At 42.5% G+C, this 22,129-nt stretch overlaps 1 protein-coding gene across 4 annotated transcripts in view; it reads right to left on the reverse strand.

Annotated features, from left to right (window-relative positions):
* The window catches only part of kcnh4b (potassium voltage-gated channel, subfamily H (eag-related), member 4b), a 60,430-nt gene that overhangs the window by 12,770 nt on the left and 25,531 nt on the right, over positions 1-22,129 (reverse strand). For all 4 annotated transcript variants that reach the window (XM_085760609.1, XM_085760610.1, XM_085760611.1 and 1 more), the window contains 7 exons: positions 21,871-22,111; positions 19,754-19,911; positions 19,385-19,586; positions 6,247-6,441; positions 5,625-5,824; positions 5,087-5,336; positions 4,470-4,684 (listed from right to left, as the gene is read on the reverse strand). In XM_085760609.1, the coding sequence (XP_085616735.1) occupies positions 4,470-4,684; positions 5,087-5,336; positions 5,625-5,824; positions 6,247-6,441; positions 19,385-19,586; positions 19,754-19,911; positions 21,871-22,111 (1,461 nt within the window). The remainder of the gene's footprint in view (positions 1-4,469; positions 4,685-5,086; positions 5,337-5,624; positions 5,825-6,246; positions 6,442-19,384; positions 19,587-19,753; positions 19,912-21,870; positions 22,112-22,129) is intronic.

The raw sequence follows: 22,129 nt of genomic DNA on the forward strand, positions 1-22,129 counted from the left end.
CGGGACTCTTGAAATGACTGATGTTTTATGAAGGTACAGTCACCTAGGACTGTTGCTGTGACATTGTCATCCCTCTCTGTGCTCCTTCAGCCCACTCCTGATTGGTATTTTTATCCCATCCAACATGTCAACAAAATTGAGTTCATCTTGTCTCCATCTCTCTCTCTCTCTCTAAAAAAGAAAAACTACTGTGTTTTGCACTCCCACCATAGTTACCAGTGGCTGCCTTTGCCAACTTTGTTAAACTGCTGTTGTCATGTATGGCTCCAAAGGGAGCAGCATCCCCATAACTCCTGACCAACCAGTTTGTCCTTCACGCCCCATCACTGCTGACTACTCTCCCTGTGGCGACATGGTCATTATAGTTCAACAAATTCTGTCTCAGTGCTGGCTTCCTTCTGGAGATGTGACCTTCCTGTGCCACCCAGAACAGTCCAAATCCACATCTAACCCAACAAGTCAACGTGACCTTAAGTCTGTAATAACTATGAAACCAGTTACAAGCACAACACTGATTTATCATTAATAAACATGCAGCCAAACCGGTACTCACACACCTGGTTGTTATAAACAATCAATCAATCAATTTATTATTTAAAGTGCAAAATCACCATGGTACATGGTCTCAATACACTTAACAATAAAAAGTACAATAATAACAAACAAATAATAAAAAACAATAGAAAAAGATAAAACAGTTAAGAGTTCGTTTACAATAATAACAGACAATAAAACAATAGTAAAACACCAGAGGAAAATTATAAAATTAGTTAGTTTAAACCAAAGTATTGGGTAAAAAGGTATGTTTTAAGACGGGACTTAAACATTGCGGTGGATGTAGCGTCTCTGATATCTTGTGGGAGGCCATTCCATAAAAAAGGAGCGCGGTAAGAGAAGGCCCTACCACCAGCTGACTTTTTATTGATTGATGGAATGACCAGGAGGTTCGAACCAAGAGAACGAAGAGGACGTGACGGAGTGTAGGGAGTGAGTAGTTCAGATAAATACAGAGGTGCAAGTCCATTCAAGGCCTTATAGGTTAAAAGAAGAACTTTAAAATAAGCTCTAGCCTGAATGGGCAGCCAATGTAGTGATGTCAGGACAGGAGTTACTGTATGTGACAGAATTTACTTGTTTTCGTTAAAAGTCTAGCGGCTGAATTTTGTACAAGCTGAAGACTCCTGGTAGTACAGATGGGGAGGCCGGAAAAAAGGACGTACAATAATCTAATCGGGAAGACACAAGGGCATGGAAAACCACCTCGGCGCTACGCAGGGATAGAGAAGGGCGGATTTTGGCAATATTCTGCAGGTGAAAGAAAGCCGTCTTAGTGATTTCCTTGATATGGGACTGAAAAGTCAAGGTTGGATCAAAAATAACACTGAGGTTTCTAATGAGAGTGCTTTCAGAGATAAAACAACCATCAATATTGAGACCAAGAACCAGCAGATCTGTCTTAGCAGTATTAAGCATGAGAAAGGTGTGACTCATCCAGATCTTGATTCAATTTACACATGTTTCCAGATTTTGTATTTGAGAGGGGTCATTAGGTTGCAGTGAAATGTATAGTTGTGTGTCATCAGCATAGAAATGGAACTGTATACCGTATTCAGCAATTATCCTACCCAGAGGAAGCATGTAAATACAAAACAACAGAGGGCCCAGGACAGACCCCTGGGGCACACCAGAGATAACTGTAGAGCATTCAGACAAATAGTTATTAAAACTAACGCATTGGGTTCTGCTAGATAGTAGGACTGGAACCATGAGAGCGCCAGCCCATGAACACCAACACAATGCTCCAGTCGGTGTAGAAGCACACAATGATCTACAGTATCGAAGGCCGAACTTAAATCAAGAAGCAAAAGTAAGGAAGCTGATCCAGAGTCAGCAGTAACAAGTAGGTCATTAACTACTCTAGTTAGGGCAGTCTCAGAAGAGTGACAGGAGCGGAAACCTGTAAGTTGTCAAAGAGATTGTTGGCAGAAAGGTGGGCAGTCAGATCAGCAACAATTCTCTCAAGTATTTTGGAGAAAAAGGGGAGACAGGTCGATAATTAGCAAGAACCAGTGGATCGCTATTGGGTTTCTTGAGGAGTGGTTTAATGATAGCGCATAGAGCAACACAGAGTCATGCTTCTTCTCTTAGCGTTGTTTTTGGTCTCAAACCAAAACAGCAGAGCTTCAGGCCAAACAGACAGCGTGTGTTATTTGCACAATTAAAAAGTTGATCAATAATTTCAACTTACTGTATTTGGCTTGTGTTGCTACAGATAAGACACTCAACTCGACTTGAAAGCAGTATAATGGGTTTTTGTCTCTGCATGCTTGTGGCAAAAAAAACCGTAAAACTTTTAAGCTCCATATCATCACCAACTAAGAAGAATTTAATTGACAGCACTGCAATAAAACTTGAAAATAAATTATAGAGATGTCAAAATCCTCCTCATTTTCCATCTGTCAGACTGGGTTTTTCCCTTTAAGACGAGATAGAGTAGTCCCTTTTGGGGACCAGGCATTCCTATAATCGTCTTCTTTGACAGTATTTCACAACAGACGACTGATTGATGTACAGTCAGCAATACTCAATATACAATAGTATCTCTCTAGTGTTGAAAGGACCTCCCATACGACAACTCCCACCTAAAACTAACCACCGTCAGGATGCGCATGAGACCAGTACAACTGTATGTTTGTATGTGTGTGTCAGGAGACTGTGGGACCTGGCAGCACGAGCAGGTAGCTGAGCACTCCTTCATCCTGTCAGGGGAGCGGCGGTGCCCGGGCTTTGAGCTCGAGCATAAACTCTGAACAGATGGTGAGGTAGAAGTAGAGAGCTAATACTCAAGATCAGTCCCGCCCCTGACAAAGGTGTTTGATTCTAAATTAAAGACTATAATAACCCTTGTAACTACATAATGGCAAACATGGCCTTGTAACTACATAAAGGCACACATACATCTAATATGTCTACAATAATTTGCTTTTCATTCATCTGTGCGTAGAATTTGTAGAAATATCTTGCTATGGAAGGAAACCCATCATAAATTCAATTGAAGCTCTTTTCCCTGGACAACCAATACTCAACACAGCCAGCACATCTGTTCCACACTTAACAAACCAATAAAATGATAACAACATAATAAATAATAAAAGTTTCAAACAATGAAAAAAAAAAAAAAGCCTGCGGGAAACAAGATGAAAGCTTAAAGCAAGTGCAAAATGTTTGTGACAATTAGGATGCTATTGGGAAAGTCCTTGGGGAGCTTTGTCACTTTTGTCAGTCACACATCAGTGACATCTTGGCGTTCATTTGTTTTGATCATACGGTTCAACAGAACGCCACGCAACACAGATGCTGAACTTCACTCTGTGGGTTTTCAAGATCCAGTTTTGAAAAGATTACATAACAGGTGCCTGTAAACGTGGCTACATGTCTACCATCAACAGGTGCATTTTCTCCAGGCAGGATTATCTTGCCTTACATAATGCTTTCTGATATAACTATAAGGGGAGGGGTAACAGGTGTACTGCGAGGAGGTCAGTGTCTGGGTGTAATGTCATCCTGCTGTGCTTTGGGGTGGTAACAGGGAAGTGATACGGCCGTCTGACAGCGGCACCCACACATGGTAACTGGTGTGACAATCAAGCCACCAACGGCCCTTTGGTCGCTGCGGCAGAACAAGTGTCAAAGGCACCACAGGGGGCATGAATGTGTTGCTCAGTCTGTTGTATGCTCTGTTGCAATGTCAGATAAATGTAGGGGGAAACTGTGTGTGCATATCATCTGCTGGGCTGCAATGCACAATGTCATATATATCTATATCTATAACTACTGTATATAATCTCATATAATATACTGTGCCAGTCTTTGTGTAAACTGCCATGTGAAGGATTATACTGTATATGTAAACAAAATATTTAAAATACCGTAGAACCAAGAAAAGAAAATATCTTCCTTATGGGAAAAACAGGGGTTCTCAAAGTAGGGTTCAAAACCCCCCGGGGGGTCGCAAGGTACTGAGAGTGGGGATGCGAGATAATTTATTACTTTGACTGAGATATTCTTCTTCTTCTAAAGTAAATAGCTATATATAAAACCATATCCTTGTTGTAAGGCTGTACTGTTCTCTTGTGTAGTTGTTATGCCTGTGTTCGGATACGTCAATTGGTGTGTGTGCTCTGTGTGCACGTCATTTATAGTGGGGATAGTGGGGTCATAGTGATAGTGGGCACCACTGTTTTGGGGGTCGCAGGCTGAAAAGCATGGGAACCCCTGGTCTAAACCATAAACACTAAATGTGAAGTTTGGGTGCAAGCTGCCTAGAAGTGCTGACTGTATTTTGTGACTTGCTCTCCTTATATTATATAAGTGATGATTTACAATTTGATAGACATGTGGCTAAAATGTTTAGAACTCTGATAAGACATTTAATGAGCACTATTTCAATGTGATCAATGTGTATTTACCTCGTCTTGGCTGCCCTCACGCAGGTTGTATGTGAGGTTGTTGTGGATGTCAGAGGCGAACACGCTGGCATATTCGGGGTAAAGCTCCAGCACCTCTCTCAGGCCTCGAACACTGATGTACTGCAGGTCACAGTAGGTCAAGGCCTTCACATCAGCATTGGTTTTGATCACCTGGTCTGTTCCCGGCAGGTCAGACCCAATCAGGTCCCCTTTGCCTAGAATCAAAGCAGTAGATATTCACATTGTCAAGTCAAGTAACTTTATTAATACCGGTGGGTAGATTTGTTTTGCAGCAGGAGGGTAACCCCAATTTAAAAGGACAAAACACAAAACAGAACACTTAAACAACACAGGACAGAGAGATGGACAGGAATTAGACAATACATGCTCCATAAAAATACCAGTGTAACATAACTGTAAAACATGTTAAGAGGATGACACAGGGAGCAGTGAATAAGTTAAAAACAAAATAGATCAAATACATAAATAATGAGGTAAACCTGATAAAATGAGTAAAAAGTGCACTATAACTTATTTAAAAGACAAACAGCAGCAGCTTTTGCCCAACTTCATGCTATATAACTGCCTTGAATATGATGCTACTGTACAATACAAACCTAATATGGCCAGCACCATGTTGTCTTTCAGCACCTCTAGAGACCCAGAGCACACAAAGTAGTTGGCGTGCAGCGCGTCGCCCTGGCGGATCAGATACTCCCCCGGGACACAGAAGGAGGTTTTTATGTGGAGGGACAGGGAGCGCAGACAGCCACGACTGGCCCCCTTAAAGACTGGCAGCTGGAGGATGTCCTTATTCAGATGCATGGCGATGTCGGCCCGGAGCTCGTCAGGGAAGTCGTGCAGGAGCTGGGGACGTGTGACAGATCGTAATAAGATGCGACACTGATTGGTAATTAGGGAATGGACTCTGTTGCCACCAGTTACCCTCTTTTGAATTTCAATAGGATGTCAATTGGTGGTTTACCTACAGCCATGTGTTTTGCAAGATCATAGACAATTACAGCTTGTGATTTGGATTTTACAGCAGATCTCACTGTTCAAATGACATCAAAACATCGCAGCGAGGTTCCTCGAGGGCAGACAGAACTGTGCACAAAGGTATTACATGACAGCAACAACGAAAGGGACTCCTACCTCGTTGGCATCTATACCATTGTTGACAGACCACGTGGTCTGGAAGTACTCCAGCATTCGTTGTTTGAGCTGCTGGGGCAGGCGGTGGACACGGATGAAGTCCTTCAGGTCTTTCATGCGCGTGTGGTAGAGAGAGCGGCGCGAGTACATTCGCTGGATGATGGCCGTCACGTTACCGAAGACGAGGGCATGCATCAGAGCTGTGAGAGAGGAAGAAACGACTAGCATGAAGGACCACAAATAACTGTATCATGGCAGAGTATTAGTTTTCCTAGGTTATTTATTTAATTTTGAAAGTTGTCTCACAAAGAAAAGAATAGAATACCTCTTAAGGTGACTAAATTTTTAATTGTTTCAAACTATACAGCTCCCAATAAAGCTCAGTTTATCATGAATAAAAAATAAATACAATAATTATCTTATCTGTTGTTGCACCAATAATTACCACCTGAGCTGGAATAATCTGTTTATTGGTTTAATAAAGACGGCAACAAGCTGAGTCTTAAAGGCCAGCCAAAGTTTCCAACTCACTTCCTGCTGAATCTCTAGACCTGCCATGACAAACAGAGCCACTGTTCTGCCAGGATGCCAGAGGGAGAATGTACCCTAGTGTCAGACATACCGCCGACGAGCATGGTGCAGATGGAGAAGATCTTCTCAGCATCAGTGTTGGCACAGACATTGCCAAAGCCCACACTGGTCAGGCTGCTGAGGGTAAAGTAGAGGGCAGCGATGTAGGAGCTGCGGACTGTCGGGCCACCCACTGTGCTGTTGATGTACGGCGTCTCCAGGCGTTTGCCTAGCTCGTGGAGCCACCCTTGATTGAGGAGATCAAGCAGAAGAGAGGGACAAAGTCTGTTAATTCATGTTGTCTGCGTGTTTTCTGTCAGCTAAAAACTAGATGGTAGCGGCAGCGTGGTGGTACTGTAATGCTTAAAGGAGAATTCCGGTCATTTTTGACCCCTAAAGCCAGAGACACACCGCCCCGACCGTCGGGCGTCGGGCCTCGTCGGACAGCGTCGGGAGCTCGTCTGTTTGGTGTGTTCCTCTCCGTCGGGGAGCCTCGGGTCTTGTCGGATCTCGTCGGGGCCGATTGAACATGCTCAGTCGGGACTCGTCGGCCGTCGGGAGAGTAGACTCGTCAGGTACTCTGATTGGCTGTGTGCTAGCTATGGCGATTCTGATTGGCGGTGCCCTAAGCGAATCAGCGCGGTGTGTGGGAGGGACGGAAGTGACCACAGTAAACAAACGGTGTCCTAGCCTGTCCTACAGTAAAAATGGAATACACAATAAAAAGAGGAGTAAAGCAATATATTAAGCGGCAATATATATATATATTTAAACATCAAAGATGTTCAATCAAACCCACATAGTTTGAAACAACGTTCAAAACACACACAGCTCACAACTAAGCATATAAAGCCCGCTAGCTTAATGCTAACGTGTAATGTAAAACACCATAGACGGGCTAACAGAAATTAGCATCGGCTATCGTCAATTTGCGGCAACCAAGCCACAGCAGTAAACTGCTACAAACTGTTTTAATTTCGGCTTAGCGCTGTTAACACGTGGCTGGTTAAATTGTTTTGGGGAGATTAATGTTGGTCTCATTGATGAAATTAACTGTGGCAGTGGCATTAGTTTGTTTGAATAAAAAGTGAGCAGGGCTGCCCCTGGTCTGTATTGGTCTGTATTTCTATGGGGGAGTCCTCGCCACTCAGTCGCTCTGGTCAGCAGTCGGGGCAATGTGTTTCACTTTTTCCTTTCTCCCGACGAGAGGCGACAGACTCGTCGGCCAAAGCCGTCGGCGTCGGGACGCGACGAGAAGCGTCGTGGCGGTGTGTTCCTGGCTTAAATCGTTGTCCTGATGGTCACCCAGTGTTGGGGGGAGCAAAAAACGCCACTAAAATTGATGCAGGCAAACCGGAGTTACACCATGGCTAGACGGCGCTAGCGATAGCGACAACGCTAAAGTATGGGGGCAATTTTTTCAACCACAACAAACACTCAAAAAACAATCAAATATCTATGGTACATGACTCGAATCCTATGACACACCACTGAATTGTATAAACGTTGTGTTTTTGCATGTAATCACTCACCTGACATGACACACAGTGTAGAACAGCTGATCCGAGCTAGGGACTTGGCACATAGCTCTGGGGATCCTGAGGCATACAGCAGAGCCAGGGCTGCACTGAGGAAGGGCATCAATACTGCCAAACAACAACACCGGAGGCGTATTGAAGCCTGTTTCAACAACTCTACGAACTCCAGGCAGGTATGGGAGGGCATCAGGGCCATCACGGACTACAAGGGCAAGGCAACAGTAACATCTCCCTCAGCTGATGCCACCCTGGCTGAGGACTTAAACCACTTCTACGCCCGCTTTGACAGGGAAAACAGATTCTGTGCTGCCCCCCCTTCCCTCCTCTGACCCTGCTCCAGTCCTGAGCTCTCATGAGGTAAGACGTGTCCTCCGCAGCATTAACATCAGGAAGGCAGCCGGGCCGGACGGCGTGCTGGGCCGGGTGCTGAAAGACTGTGCTGCAGAGCTAACGGATGTCTTCACCTCCATTTACAACACATCACTGTCTACATCATGGGTCCCCGCCTGCTTCAAGGCAGCCACTATTGTTCCCATCCCCAAGCAGTCAAATGTCACATGTCTGAATGACTACAGACCTGTGGCACTCACCCCTATTCCCGCCAAATGCCTTGAGAGACTAGCCATCAAACACATTAAAGGCGCAATACCACCAACACTTGATCCACACCAGTTTGCGTACAAACAGAACAGGTCGACTGAGGACGCTATTGCCATCGTGCTTCATTCACTACTGGAGCATCTTGAGCAGAAGAACACCTATGCGAGACTCCTCTTTGTCGACTTTAGCTCGGCCTTTAATACAATCCGGCCCTTCAAGCTCCAAGCCAAATTACACCATCTTGGAATAAACATCTCACTGTGCAACTGGATTGTGGACTTTCTTATAAACCGAACACAGAGTGTGAGAGTGGACAAGTACACTTCCTCCACCCTTTCAATCGACACCGGGGCCCCCCAAGGGTGTGTGCTCAGTCCTCTGCTCTACACCCTGTTCACACATGACTGCTCTGCTTCTTCTCCCTCCAATCTCATTGTTAAATTCGCCGACGACACCACAGTGCTCGGACTCATCAACAACAACAATGAGACGGATTACAGGACTGAAGTGCAACATCTAGCAGCATGGTGTGTGGGTAATAATCTCATACTGAACATCAAGAAGACCAAGGAGATTATTGTGGACCCCCGCAAAAAGAGACAAAACAACCATCTTCCACTCTCTATCGGCAGCGAGGCGGTGGAGAGGGTGGCGCACTTCAGATTCCTTCAAAGGCCCAGCAACGGCTCTATTACCTGAGGCAACTAAAGAATGCCGGGATCCAGAAACAGCTGATGGTGAACTTTTACAACTGTGCCATCAGCAGTGTTCTGACATACGGTTTCCTTGTGTGGTTCTCCAGCTGCACTAAGGCCGAACAGCAGGCACTCCAGCGGGTGGTAAAAACAGCGGGGAAAATCATGGGGACCATTCTACCAGAGATCAGTACCATCTACACCTCCCGCTGTCTGAAGAGAGTGCGTAACATCCTGCGTGATCAACACCACCCGGCCCATCACCTGTTCCACCTGCTGCCCTCAGGTAGAAGGTACAGGGCCTTATCTGCCAGAACCACCAGAATGGCCCACAGCCTGTATCCTCAGGCAGTGAGGCTGCTGAACAGTGCCCCCCTCCTCTCTCTCCCCCCCTCACATGGACAGTAACCACCTTACAATAACTGTGAACTGGTCTTTGCATTGCTGCAACACACAGTATACTACCTCTGACTAGGGGTGGTTAATTGGCCCAATTTCCCGATTCGATTCGATTACGATTATTGAAGTCTCGATTCGATTACAGACCGATTTTCGATTATTAACGATTATCGATTCGATTTTCGATTATCAATGATTATTGTCATGATTATTATCAGTCAGTTGCTGAATTATTATTAGCCTATTTTTATTTATTGAAAACCACATATTAATTTTCTCTTTGTGCGTTGATTGCTTGTTGGCTCATTTTTTGATTCTTGGATTTTTTGTTACAATAAGTTACTTTAACTGATCATGGACCCTTTGTATTTTTGGACGTGTCACAAAGGAGATTTAAATTAGTAAGTCACTTTTTTTGAAAGACAGATGCAACACATATTTTACTGTAGGCTTTAGATAATGTACACATAAAAACAGAACACAACACACGTAACTAGTGATCAAATAATATTGCTCTGGAACAACCAGCTTGCACACATTTTACTTTAGCCTACTGTTATAAAAACAGAGCAAGCTGTGTAACTTCAACTTCAGTGATCAAATCATTGCTCTGGAGCAACCAGATTCTTATGGAGGAAGACCAGCTGGTCCACATGTTGTGACGTGTTAACAGCGCTAAAGCCAGAATTAAAACAGTTTTTAGCAGCTTTACTGCTATGGTTGTAGCGATGCTAATTTCTGTTAGCCCGTCTATGGTGTTTTACATTATACAACGTTAGCATTAAGCTAGCGGACTTTATGCTTCAAAAGCAAGCTCACTGCTGTCTGTCCCATAGAAAAACATGACAGCGGCAGCCTAGTTTGGAACATGAACCACGTGACCGCGCTGGCGGCGACATCAAAAGCTGTCGCCACTCAATTGTATCGATCTTTGTCTCGCTCCGGCACCGTTAGCACCTTGTTAGCACCTACACACTTGCTCGCTGGCTCAGTTACACAGCCTCTTGTTATGACAGACAGACCGCTCCACCTTGTGGTTAAATCCTGTATGACATCCAGTAACAGGAGGACTCGCCTTTGTATTACAATTTGAAAAATATTAAAAAAAAATTTGAAAAAAAAAATTTTTTTTTTGAAAAATATAAATAATCGATTTTTGGAAAATTAATAATCGATTCATAATCGGTCATTTAATAATCGCGATTAATCGATTATCGATTTTTTTCACCACCCCTACCTCTGACCATGTTCTCTGATGCCCCTGTTTCTGTTTTTGTCTTTCCTTTGTTTACACTCCATGTCTCCCCCCTCCCCCATATGGACAGTAACCACACTCCACCTTACAATAACTGTGAACTGGCCTTTGCATTGCTGCAACATACATTATAGTACTACCTCTGACCATGTCCTCTGGCGCCCCTGTGTTTTTTTTGTCCTTTTTTTCATGTACATGACATGCCCGTGGGATTCTGCACCACTGCACATTTTGCACTATGCACTTTTCACTATGTAAGGTTGTATGCTCCAACGTAATTTCATTGTTATTTATGGCAATGACAAATGATTGATTGATTGATTGATTGATTGATTGATTGATTGATTGATTGATTGATTGATTGATTGATTGATTGATTGACCTCAGACAGCCAAACTCTGGAGCATCCTGCAGTGCAGTGGTAATGTCCAAAATATCTCTGACCGTTTATTTTTGTAAAGAAATCATCACAACAAGAAAAAGTGTTTGTTTCTGTGGCGGGGAGAAGGCGCTCTGTGATCGCTTAGTAATGTCTTTCCAGGATGTTTCAGAGTTCGGCTGTCTGAGGTGAGTGATTACATGCAAAAACACAAAGTTTATACAATTCAGTGGTGTGTCATAAGGATTCGAGTCATGTACCATAGATATTTGATTGTTTTTTGAGTTGTTGTGGTTGAAAAAATTGCCCCCATACTTTAGCGTTGTCGCTATCGCTAGCGCCGTCTAGCCATGGTGTAACTCCGGTTTGCCTGCATCAATTTTAGTGGCATTTTTTGCTCCCTCCAACACTGGGTGACCATCAGGACAACGATTTAAGGGGGGTACACACATAAAGATTTTATAAATCTCAACCGATTTTTTATCTGTGAGAGACCCCACACATGAAGATAAAAAATCTGTGATTCAACAGTTTTGATCGTATTGTGTGTGGTGTGCTGCGATATTCCCAACACAGCACACCACACACATCAAGATTTTTCAGAATCTTGACCCTCCGGTCAGAAAACTCAGAAAGAGATCCGTATTGTTGTAGCTACTCTTTCGGGTCTATTTCCGGAATGGACAATGGGCCTCATTCACCAATATCTTCTTAAGAACCTTCTTAGATTCTTTCTTAAGTTGTTCTTAAGAAGTTCCTTAAGAAAACCCTACGTCAGATTCATCAACGCGTTCGTAAGCCTCAGAATTGTTCGCAGCTGTGTTCTTATGCCATCTCCTCGTAAGTTGAGGGCGTGTGCCAGGTGAGTCTAATTAACATAGGATTAGCATAGGTAACAGCCCCATCAATGGCCGTAAAAGGGCATGAGACTGCAGGGCCGTGTGCACACAGCACCCACAGGCACTGAGCAGAGAAGGTGAAGTGAGAAAGAAAGTTGAAATGCTCAAATGAAAATCTGGGAGGGAGCACCAGACTCCAAACGTAAAAAGAACTTAAGTAGTGAAGTGGCGCTACTGCAGCAGGAATGAAACAAAGAAACAAGCAAAAGGCTTATATTTAGTTTATATTTTATATTTATATTTAGGCTATATTTAGTAGCGTCAGCAGTGGATGCAGCTCTTTGGTTGTTATCAGAGAGACCACACTCTCACGTGTGCCATCATAAATATTATCATATTATCACATATGAAAAAAAAAACAGTTGTGTGTAGTGTGAACACTTACAGTAAGTGCACTATTGCAGCCCGCAATTAGGAAAAAAAAAAATCATATCGGCAGCTGTATGCCCCCCCCTCCCCCATCCCCCCAAAAAAGATATGATATGAATTTAGTGTCTATAATGTTTTTTAAGAGACTGCAATGATTTGTCAATTATTATTATTAATATATATGATTATTAAAAACATCATAAAAGATGAGAAAATAATTCTTATTCAAATCATATAATGTCATACAACTGCAGAACAAAAGAAAACGCTATAATCGGTTATTTTTGCATAAGTCTCAGCACCTTAAGGTGTGTAAGTATACTCCTGACTGTTCTTAGATTTTGTTCTTAGTTAAGAACAAATTCTGGATAAGAAAACATTCATGAATGCCACAATCTTCGTAAAAACTTCGTAAGTAGGACTTAAGAACAAATTTGTTCTTAAGAACGGTTCGTGAATGAGGCCCAATGAGAGCAACGTAATTTTTTAAAAATGAAAGCGGGACACTTCAGCCTTTACAACGATCCGATCGGTGTGTCTGTGGCTCCGGACGCCAAGCAGCCAAGCAGCTGTCCAATAGGGACCCGTGCGCTGTCACACGATGGGCTGTGAGCGGCGGTCACACGATCGTTTAAACATGGTTGCTCTATTGCCGGCTGTTGCTGGCTATGGGCGCTACCGTCTTTGCTATCGGCTATCAGGAAATCTCCCGTGTGCGTGAATGTCTGTGTGAACCTCATGTAATGCCAGGGCTGCACTGTGGCTCTCTGTGGGGTTGCCGGTGTTGTGCCGAGAAGTGGCTTGCCGTGAGCAGCATGCAGAGCTCGGCAAGCAGAGCTCGGCAAGCAGGCACTTCTCGGCACAACACCGGCTTTCCACACACAAGATGACTTTTGATTGAAAGGGCCACAGTTGTCGGCCCCGATAATCGTAAATACTGAACATGTTCAATACTTAAGATTAGCGGCACCGAACGTTTTCTGAGCCGATTGTCGGGAGAATTTTGACTCTTAACACACCACACACTACAAGAGAATCTCATAAAATAATCTTAAGAGCTTAAAATAATCGGGCGATTTCTGTCCGTGGTCGGAAGTGGGAAAATCGGGGCAAAATCAGCCCGATTATCTTTATGTGTGTGGTAGGCTTTAGGGGTCAAAAATGACCGGAATTCTCCTTTAAAGGTCCTGTGTGTACAATGAGGGGAAAACAGTATCATCTGGCATTCTGATTTTATTATTTATCTATTAAATAATTCTATTGTTTATTTATAATTATACAACAGTTAGTTCCGACCGGTCCCAACCGAGCAATTTGATTGGACAAGAGACGTTCCATGAGTGCTGATATACAGTATAACAGCACTGCGACTTTTTACGGACGTTATCACTCCGCTGTTCAGCAGTGGACTGGACAGGAGCTAAGTCAGAGCCACGCTCCCCATACAGGAGCTGCCCCATCTCTCTGCTGCTACTACAGTTAGAAACGGACCTGAACATTAAAACCTGGACCTGACCTGGTCCGTCTAATTGGAGATAAATCTCTACTAAACCCGGCTGGAAAAAAATCGCCGCGGGGGCAACTACGTTTTGACGGCGATGTGTTTTGATATTAGCGTTAGCTGTTGTTAGCCACGTAGCTCAGCTTCTTAGCTTCAACTGTGTTTATATTGATTACATAGCAGATAAACAAATGTAATACGGTATCGATAACGTCTCTGTATGTCTTCACGCTGGTCCTGTTGCTCCGGTGCTAATCAGACACGGGCTCAGAACCAGAACCAGCAGTGGAAGCAGCTCGGTGGAAAAGCTTGTAGCTAGTAGCAAGCTAGTGTGAAATGTTTATGTGTTGCCTGGCAACAGCCTTGTCTCCCTTCCAGTTGCAGAACTATTTCTGTTGGCGGAGCCAAATCAATGATTAAATAAACAAACAAATCATAATCTCTTGTAGTTTATTACTGTTCTAAAATGCGCTCGTAGCACTGTTGTATAAAAGCAATATCATACTCGAGGTCGTGCTGTTGTACTGTATATCAGCACGGTGTGATCATCTGCGGCCGAATCACAGCCGTGCTGATATACAGTACAACAGCACTCCCTCTCGTGTGATATTGCTTAAACATGAAACTCTTGAAACGTGCTCTCTGGTTGGCTGGATTTTCCATTCTGTGATGGCGACGCAAGATGGCGACACTCTCTAAGCAAGACCCTTGCTATATAAAAGAAGAATTATAAGGCTATGAAAACCAAACAGATTTTATTTTAGAGCCTGAAGAAGCCTTGATGCAAAATGCGTTAATAAATCATAGATCCTCCATACAGTCTTAGTGTGCAGTATGTTGCCACATTTTGTGGTTTTCTTTCTATTGATTGTACTTTTATGCCACACTACCAGCACCTCGACTGTTCGCTGTGCACGGGCATTTTTTCTAAATTTTGGATTTCATTTTATAGCGATTATACGCTTATACAAATATATTAATTGGTAGTAGATTCAGATTTTGCCAATAAACCTTGACAAATATTACACACTGGACCTTTAACTGTACTTTACAAACTATTTTGGGTCCATGTGTTTGTGGTTGTCAGAAAGAGATTGTCAGCAGTGTCAGTTGGCTGGCATGTTGGTACGGGACATGGCAGAATTAGATCGGCTCCTCCTGGGATAAATAAGGCCAAGTGTTAATTAGCAGGTATGACTTAACCTCCCTGTGGAGGCAATATACTGACACAAAAGTATGCACAATCCCATGTATATGCACAAATAGAAACACACACACACACACAGTGGACAGAACCAGGTGTTAAATTTTGCTGTACATTAAAACATGTGAAAGTATGTGTGTTTCGAGAGGGGTCTGGCTGCAGACCTCCACTGTCAGGGCGCTTCCTTGCAGACCTCCACTGTGAGGCCACCTCCACTGTGGGGACGGAAGTTGATTCGAAGCTTTTCAAAATAAAAGCGAATAAACCGGAAGCATGTATTTGTGAAGTTTTTTTTTTATTTAAACATGAAGAATAAGAAAAAGTGGTCAATAATGGACAAACGCTGGGCTTAATATATGAATAAAATTAAAACTAAATTGGCTATACCGTGTGTGTGTGTGTGTGTAAGTAAGTAACGGAGGTCCGCGGGTGGTTAGCGGTACTCAAGTTAAACTCACTCACCCTTAAAAGAAGTGGTAACCAACGTGCAGAGTGCCCGTTGAGCTTTCGGCGAAATGGTTAGCATCGTCGCCCCCGGTGTTGGAGACCCGGGTTCGAAACCCGTTCAAGGCAGGGCACAGAACAATTGATATACTTTATTTTTTGGGGCTTTATTTTATATAATGTAGGTAAATATAATTTAAAAGCGAGTATACCAGGAGGAACCTATATATTTTCTAGTTTCCCATATAGTAGGGGGGCCAATGTATTTCCGTAATTTTGGGATGTTAATTTTTGGAGAGTGGTTGGAATGTCTTCTTGGGTGATGAGACTTTGAGAAAAAATATGTCTCCATTTTTTCAGACAATTTTTTTTTTTTTTTTACTTTTCTCTCAAATTTGATATTTTGAGCCTTATTTGCACCATTAAATATGATTACAATGGTTATTACTATTTCCATGAACTAAAATTAACTAAAAAGTCCTCTTTTTAGTTGTGATTATATTTAATAGTATTTGACAGATGCCATTACAAACAAACATTTTAATAAAGAACACAATAGTTATTGATCTTGCTGAAAAAAGAACAAAATTTCAAGTCATATCATTTTTGACCTTTGCAAAATTTCAAAGTTGTTTAAACATGCCTATCAATATATCAATCCAGACCTGAAGACCAACTGTCAATATACTGTAGAAATAAACAAACAGACAAAAAAAAACATGACACAATACAGTCTTCATGCTGCCAACAAAATAATCCATGACAGAACGGATTTCAGTAACTTTGTTTAAATGGAAGGATCACCATCATACTCATCTTCACCGGTGGCCATCAGATGTTCTTGGCTGACATTTGCACAGACCTCTTCATCTGCTCCACACAGGCACATCTCGGTGCAGTTGAGATTTTGAGACCTGCAAGAACAATGTGACATGCAAAAGGTTTTCTTGCAGCCACATTTGATGAGATGTATGATGGTGGCTGAGACTCGGGGATCCTGTGTTGTGACTGGCACCAGTTTACCTCCCTCTGCTTCCCATCCATATTCTGTGGCCGGTGGTCCTGATTCCATACCATTGTCTGGAAATGTGCACGGGCAATGGCTTGATGTAAGGCTCCTTGTGTTGGTGGCAGTCTCTCAGCTTCTAACTGTTCCTTCGAGAATAATCTCCACCTGAGATCACAGACATTTACCAGTGTGGTACCATGCTCATACAGCTGACAGACAAATGCTTCAGTACTTCTTTCTATGTCAGGACTCAACTTTTCTGCAGTCCCCGGGGCAGCAAATATTGATACCACCATAACCCTGCACAGCCTGGATGCTGCCCAGAGAGGGGCAACAAAAATCTGCATCGAGTCCCCAGACACAGATGTGTTTGTTCTTGCAGTTCGACAGTACCATCAGTTGTGCAAGGACACTTACTTCATTACTGGTGTGGGGAACAAGAAACAGATCATCTCTTTGGGACCAGTAGTCCATGCTCTTGGTAAGTAGCTGGCTGCAACCAGGGTTCCATGCCTTCTCTTGAGCTGACCAGACAGGTTGATTTGCTGGCAAAGGAAAGCTGACCTGTTGGCAAGCACTAAACGGATGTCCAGGGGAGGTGGTATCAGCATTTGCTGCCCTGGGGACTGCAGAAAAGTTGAGTCCTGACATAGAAAGACGTTTTGAAGCATTTGTCTGTCAGCTGTATGAGCATGGTACCACACTGGTAAATGTCTGTGATCTCAGGTGAAGATTATTCTCGAAGGAACAGTTAGAAGCTGAGAGACTGCCACCAACACAAGGAGCCTTACATCAAGCCATTGCCCGTGCACATTTCCAGACAATGGTATGGAATCAGGACCTCACACCTTACCCATAGTTACCACCGGCAACAGAATATGGATGGGAGGCAGAGGGAGGTAAACTGGTGCCAGTCACAACACAGGATCCCCCAGCCCCATCTCATCAAATGTGGCTGCAAGAAAACCTTTTGCATGTCACCTTGTTCTTGCAGGTCTCAAAATCTCAACTGCACCGAGATGTGCCTGTGTGGAGCAGATGAAGAGGTCTGTGCAAATGTCAGCCAAGGACATCTGATGGCCATTGATGAAGATGAGTGTTTTTTTGTTTGTTTGATATATTAATAGGCATGTTTAAAAAACAAAGGTCAAAAATGATATGACTTGAAATTTTGTTCTTTTTTCAGCAAGATCAATAGCTATTGTGTTCTTTATTAAAATGTTTGTTTGTAATGGCATCTGTCAAATACTATTAAATATAATCACAACTAAAAAGAGGACTTTTTAGTTCATGAAAATAGTAATTTTAACCGTTGTAATCATATAGAGAGATGGAGACATATTTTCACCCAAGAAGTCATTCACTCTCCAAAAATTAACACTGTAGTAGTGAAAAAAATGTACAGGGCCAATGTAACTTACCTGTGTAGTCTATGAGACGAGAAATGGGTATTCTAACATCTGAGTGATGAATAATAATGAACCGTATTATTTTCCTTGTACAGATTTGAGCATTTTAGGTTTATAAAATAAGTATGTCACAATTCGTATAATTTTGCGAAAAGGAAGCGGTCATCAGCCCAGAAGTATTATTATAGGTTTAAGTAGTATTATTTTATGAAATTGAATCTATTTTGTGCATTACTTTGTAGTATTTATGTAGTTCTCAGGATTATATCCTTGATGTCCATAAGGAAAGGTAGGATTTTCGCCCAAAATACATCTTTATTTGACCTACAATTATTACCACTAAATCCAAAGGGAAAAAAATGGAGACACTTGTATTTGTCTTGCTAGGAACCCCAAGAATCAAGATATAACAGTCTCCAAAAATTAACAAGAAAAAATGACGGCTATATGATACTGGCTACGTTGGCCCCCCTACTAATATGACCATACTTTATTTCTTGGGGCTTAATAATGTAAATATGATTTATGTGTTCAAACAACTTCCGTCCCCACAGTGGAGGTGGCCTCACAGTGGAGGTCTGCAAGGAAGCGCCCTGACAGTGGAGGTCTGCAGCTCTTGTGTGTTTCTGTTGTTTAAAAAAATGACATGTGTTTGTGTTCATTTGTATGGTGATAAAAGCCATAGGTTTGATGCAGGCAACTGACAAGATACTACTCAGACAATTTACAGAACAGAAGAGCCTGTCAGTTTTTGATTATGTGTGTTGATCCGTTTTTAAAACATTGACACAAACAAGACATTAGTATGCTGCTCACTACAAGTCATTTGTTATATGGGCTTTTGATGGTGTCAGGCTGTCCTCATTAGAGTGCCAGAGTATGGTGGCGAACACCGTCTCACCACTGAGCTGAGCTAGAAATCCCAATAGGTGAGCCATGATTTTTTATAGCTGAGTTGGGACAAAACAAATGTCGGGGGCGGCATTTAGCTCACTTGAGCTGCCGCCCTACGTTGAGGCTATAGTCCTCACTGCAGGCGGCCCCGGTTCGAATCCCGCATTGGGGCGGCCCTTTCCTGCATGTCATTCCCCCTCTCTGCCTCCCCATTTCCTGTCTCTCTCTCGAAGGCATTAAAAGCCCCAAAAATATACTTAAAAAAAAAAAAAAATGTCGATTCACTGTCTTGGTAAAAAAAAAACCTAGTCCGTGGTATCAGACCAGACAACAGACTTAGATCGAATTTATGATAAAGATCTGACAGTCAGCACTCGCTTAAGGTTTGAAATTAGGAGTTTAATGAAATTTTAGATTCTATTTCCTGCCAGGCGCTGCAGACAGACGACAAATAAACAATTGCATATGGTGAAAATCAGATGGAACTATCACTTCATTTATTCTACAGAGAAATGAAAATATTATTTTCACACCCTCTCTGGATCAGACACCAAACACAACCTTCACACTGCACAAGGCCTCAGTCAAGACTCACCAATGTCCCAGCTCTCACTGGTCTCAATCTCCCTGCGTCCAATCATGTACCAGATACAGGCCATCCAGTGTGCCAGCAGGGCAAACACAGACATTAGTAAGGTCAGCACCATGGCGCTGTACTGGGAGTAGCGGTCCAGCTTCTGAAGGAGACGAAGGAGGCGTAGCAGACGTACTGTCTTCAGCAGGTGCACCAAGGAGGTCTAAGGTGGAGGAAGGGAGAGCAGACTGAAGGGTGAGGCTACACTTATCTTGCATATCAATCAGTATCTAGGAAGGAGCTAATCACAGAGGTGGACATGCAGTTGACAAACAGCAAAAATGTCCTGCTCATGTCATGTCAGTAATCACAGAGAGCAGCAGCACTCACCACTGTGATGTTGAAGGCATACAGCAGGTCAAAGGGCAGAGCAGCCACCAGGTCCACAAAGAACCAGCTGGTGGCGTAGTGGATGCAAATGGCACGTGACTCATACACCACCTGGCCTGACTGGCTCACGAAGGTGGTGCGAAAGTTCAGGATAATGTCTGCGCATGAGAAGAGATGGCACACTCATTACTCATTAAGCCAGTGGTTCCCAACCTTTTCTGGCTCGTAACTCCATTTTGACATCACAAATTTCTGACGACCCCGTCAATCAAGATGCGCCAGCTCAGATATTTATATATGCTGCATTGTATTTGAACTCGTTTTAAAGGGTTAAGTATAGAATACAGTTGTTTAGGATTGTGTGTGGTGTTTTTAATCATATTTTTAAAAAGAATAGTAATTTGTTTAAAAACTATTTTTATCAGTCATTTTTTTAATCTATTACTGGACATTCCAGGCAACCCCATTTGAATTCCAGGCGACCCCACATGGGGTCCTGACCCCAAGGTTGAAAAACACTGCATTAAACTGAACAGACATGCTGTAAATATATTTTTTAAATTAATTCAGTCATATTAATGGCAATTAAACCTTAAAATAATAACAATATATATTTAAGATAATAGAAAAATACACAAGGAGCTATAGCTGAAGCTGGGAACAGATGGAATATGTCGGTGTTTTAAGGTATCCATACAAATCAATGGAAGAGATCATTTAACCTTAGTCTGAGAGTGTAACAAGCTCATAACAAGCAGACCTCTAGGTGTGAGGCCTAATGTAACAAAACCTCATCTGTCATCCAAGCTGTCGATGTTGGCAGAGATGCTGGCTCATCAGTCAATGTGGAATTCAGCTCTAATAATTAAAAGTAAAGGAAGTAAGAAGGAAGAAGTAAGAGATGATGGTGATGGAATTTAGAGACAGTGTGAGCTGTAAGATTAAAATATATCATTATTCCCTGATCATTATTGGCCAATGTGCTTTATTTTGAGAGCTATATGAGGCTGCTCGTGTTTCTTTCAAATATATAATCTATCAATAACTCGCCTGACCTCAAAGGAGACACAGGAAATATAATATGTTATGATAAACAAACTACCTCCAGCCCATTCTTCCCTAGGGTGTCTCCCTGAGGGGGTTTATCAAGGATTATCAACTGGGAGGAGTCCCTAGGCGAGACTCAGGACATCCTGAGGGGACTACAAGACCTAGGTTGCCTGGAACGAGGAGAACTTTCTGGGGAAAAGGATGCATGGGTTGCTCCTGTTCCCTGTTGCCATAGGTGTCAAGAAAATGGATAGATGTTACCACATAAAAATACCCTCAAAGCACCACCGTATTGTTGTTACTGTAACTGAGAGTTAGATCAAACAAAATTAGCCCTTGCATGCATCTGTAATACTAGACATTCATCATTTTAACACATACGTATATACATGGTACCACGCGCTACAGAAACAGTTTTGTCCCTGCTGCTGTTTGTCTTTTAAATAAGTTATAGTGCACTTTTTTTTACTCCTTTTTTAGGTTTAGCTCATTTTGTACTTTATGTATTTTAACTTACTTTATTTATTTTACTTATTTTCTATTCCATCTTTTTTTGCTTTTAACTTATTCACTGCTCCCTGTGTCATTCTCTTAACATGTTTTACAGTTATGCTACACTGGTATTTTTATGCAGCATATACAGTATTGTCTGATTTCTGTCCATTTCTCTGTTCTGTGTTGTTTAAGTGTTTTGTTTTGTTTTGTTTTGTTTTGTTTTGTTTTGTTTTGTTTTGTTTTGTTTTGTTTTGTTTTGTTTTGTTTTGTTTTGTCCTTTTAAATTGATGTTACCCTCCTGCTGCAAAACAAGCAGGTATTGATAAAGTTAGTCGACTTGACTTGAAATATTATCAAAAGACTGAATAGAGACCTCAGGAATTTCTGAATGAAGTCCTAAAAAAAAAAAAAAAAAAGAGTCAAAGGGTATTTTATTTTACAGCCTGTAAAAGGTCTTAATAACCAAAGCCAATTTCATTCCAGTCAATAAAATGTATTTTCTGTATTAACAGATATTAGAGTTGGTGATTTAGTTAGTGAATTAGATGCAAGCATTTATAAATAAACCTCACCTATAATAAAGAGCATTTCCACTACGATGTCGCTTACGATGGTGGAGCGCGCAGCTGTGACAGTGTCGTCGTAGGGCGTGAAGCTGACGTTGTAGGGCACGGTGACGGCCACGTAGAAGGTAGCCAGCAGGATGAGCCAGTCCCACAAGGCTTTAGACACACTGTAGTGGAGCAGAATGAAGCGCGACTTCTGCACTGCTGCCACCTTGTACTCTGGCAGTGATGGCTTGTCCATCAGGCTCTGTTAGAGAAGAGAGGA

This window comes from Trachurus japonicus, chromosome 19 (assembly GCF_045865225.1).
Source record: "Trachurus japonicus isolate A0001 chromosome 19, Traja_1.0".
NCBI lineage: Eukaryota > Metazoa > Chordata > Actinopteri > Carangiformes > Carangidae > Trachurus > Trachurus japonicus.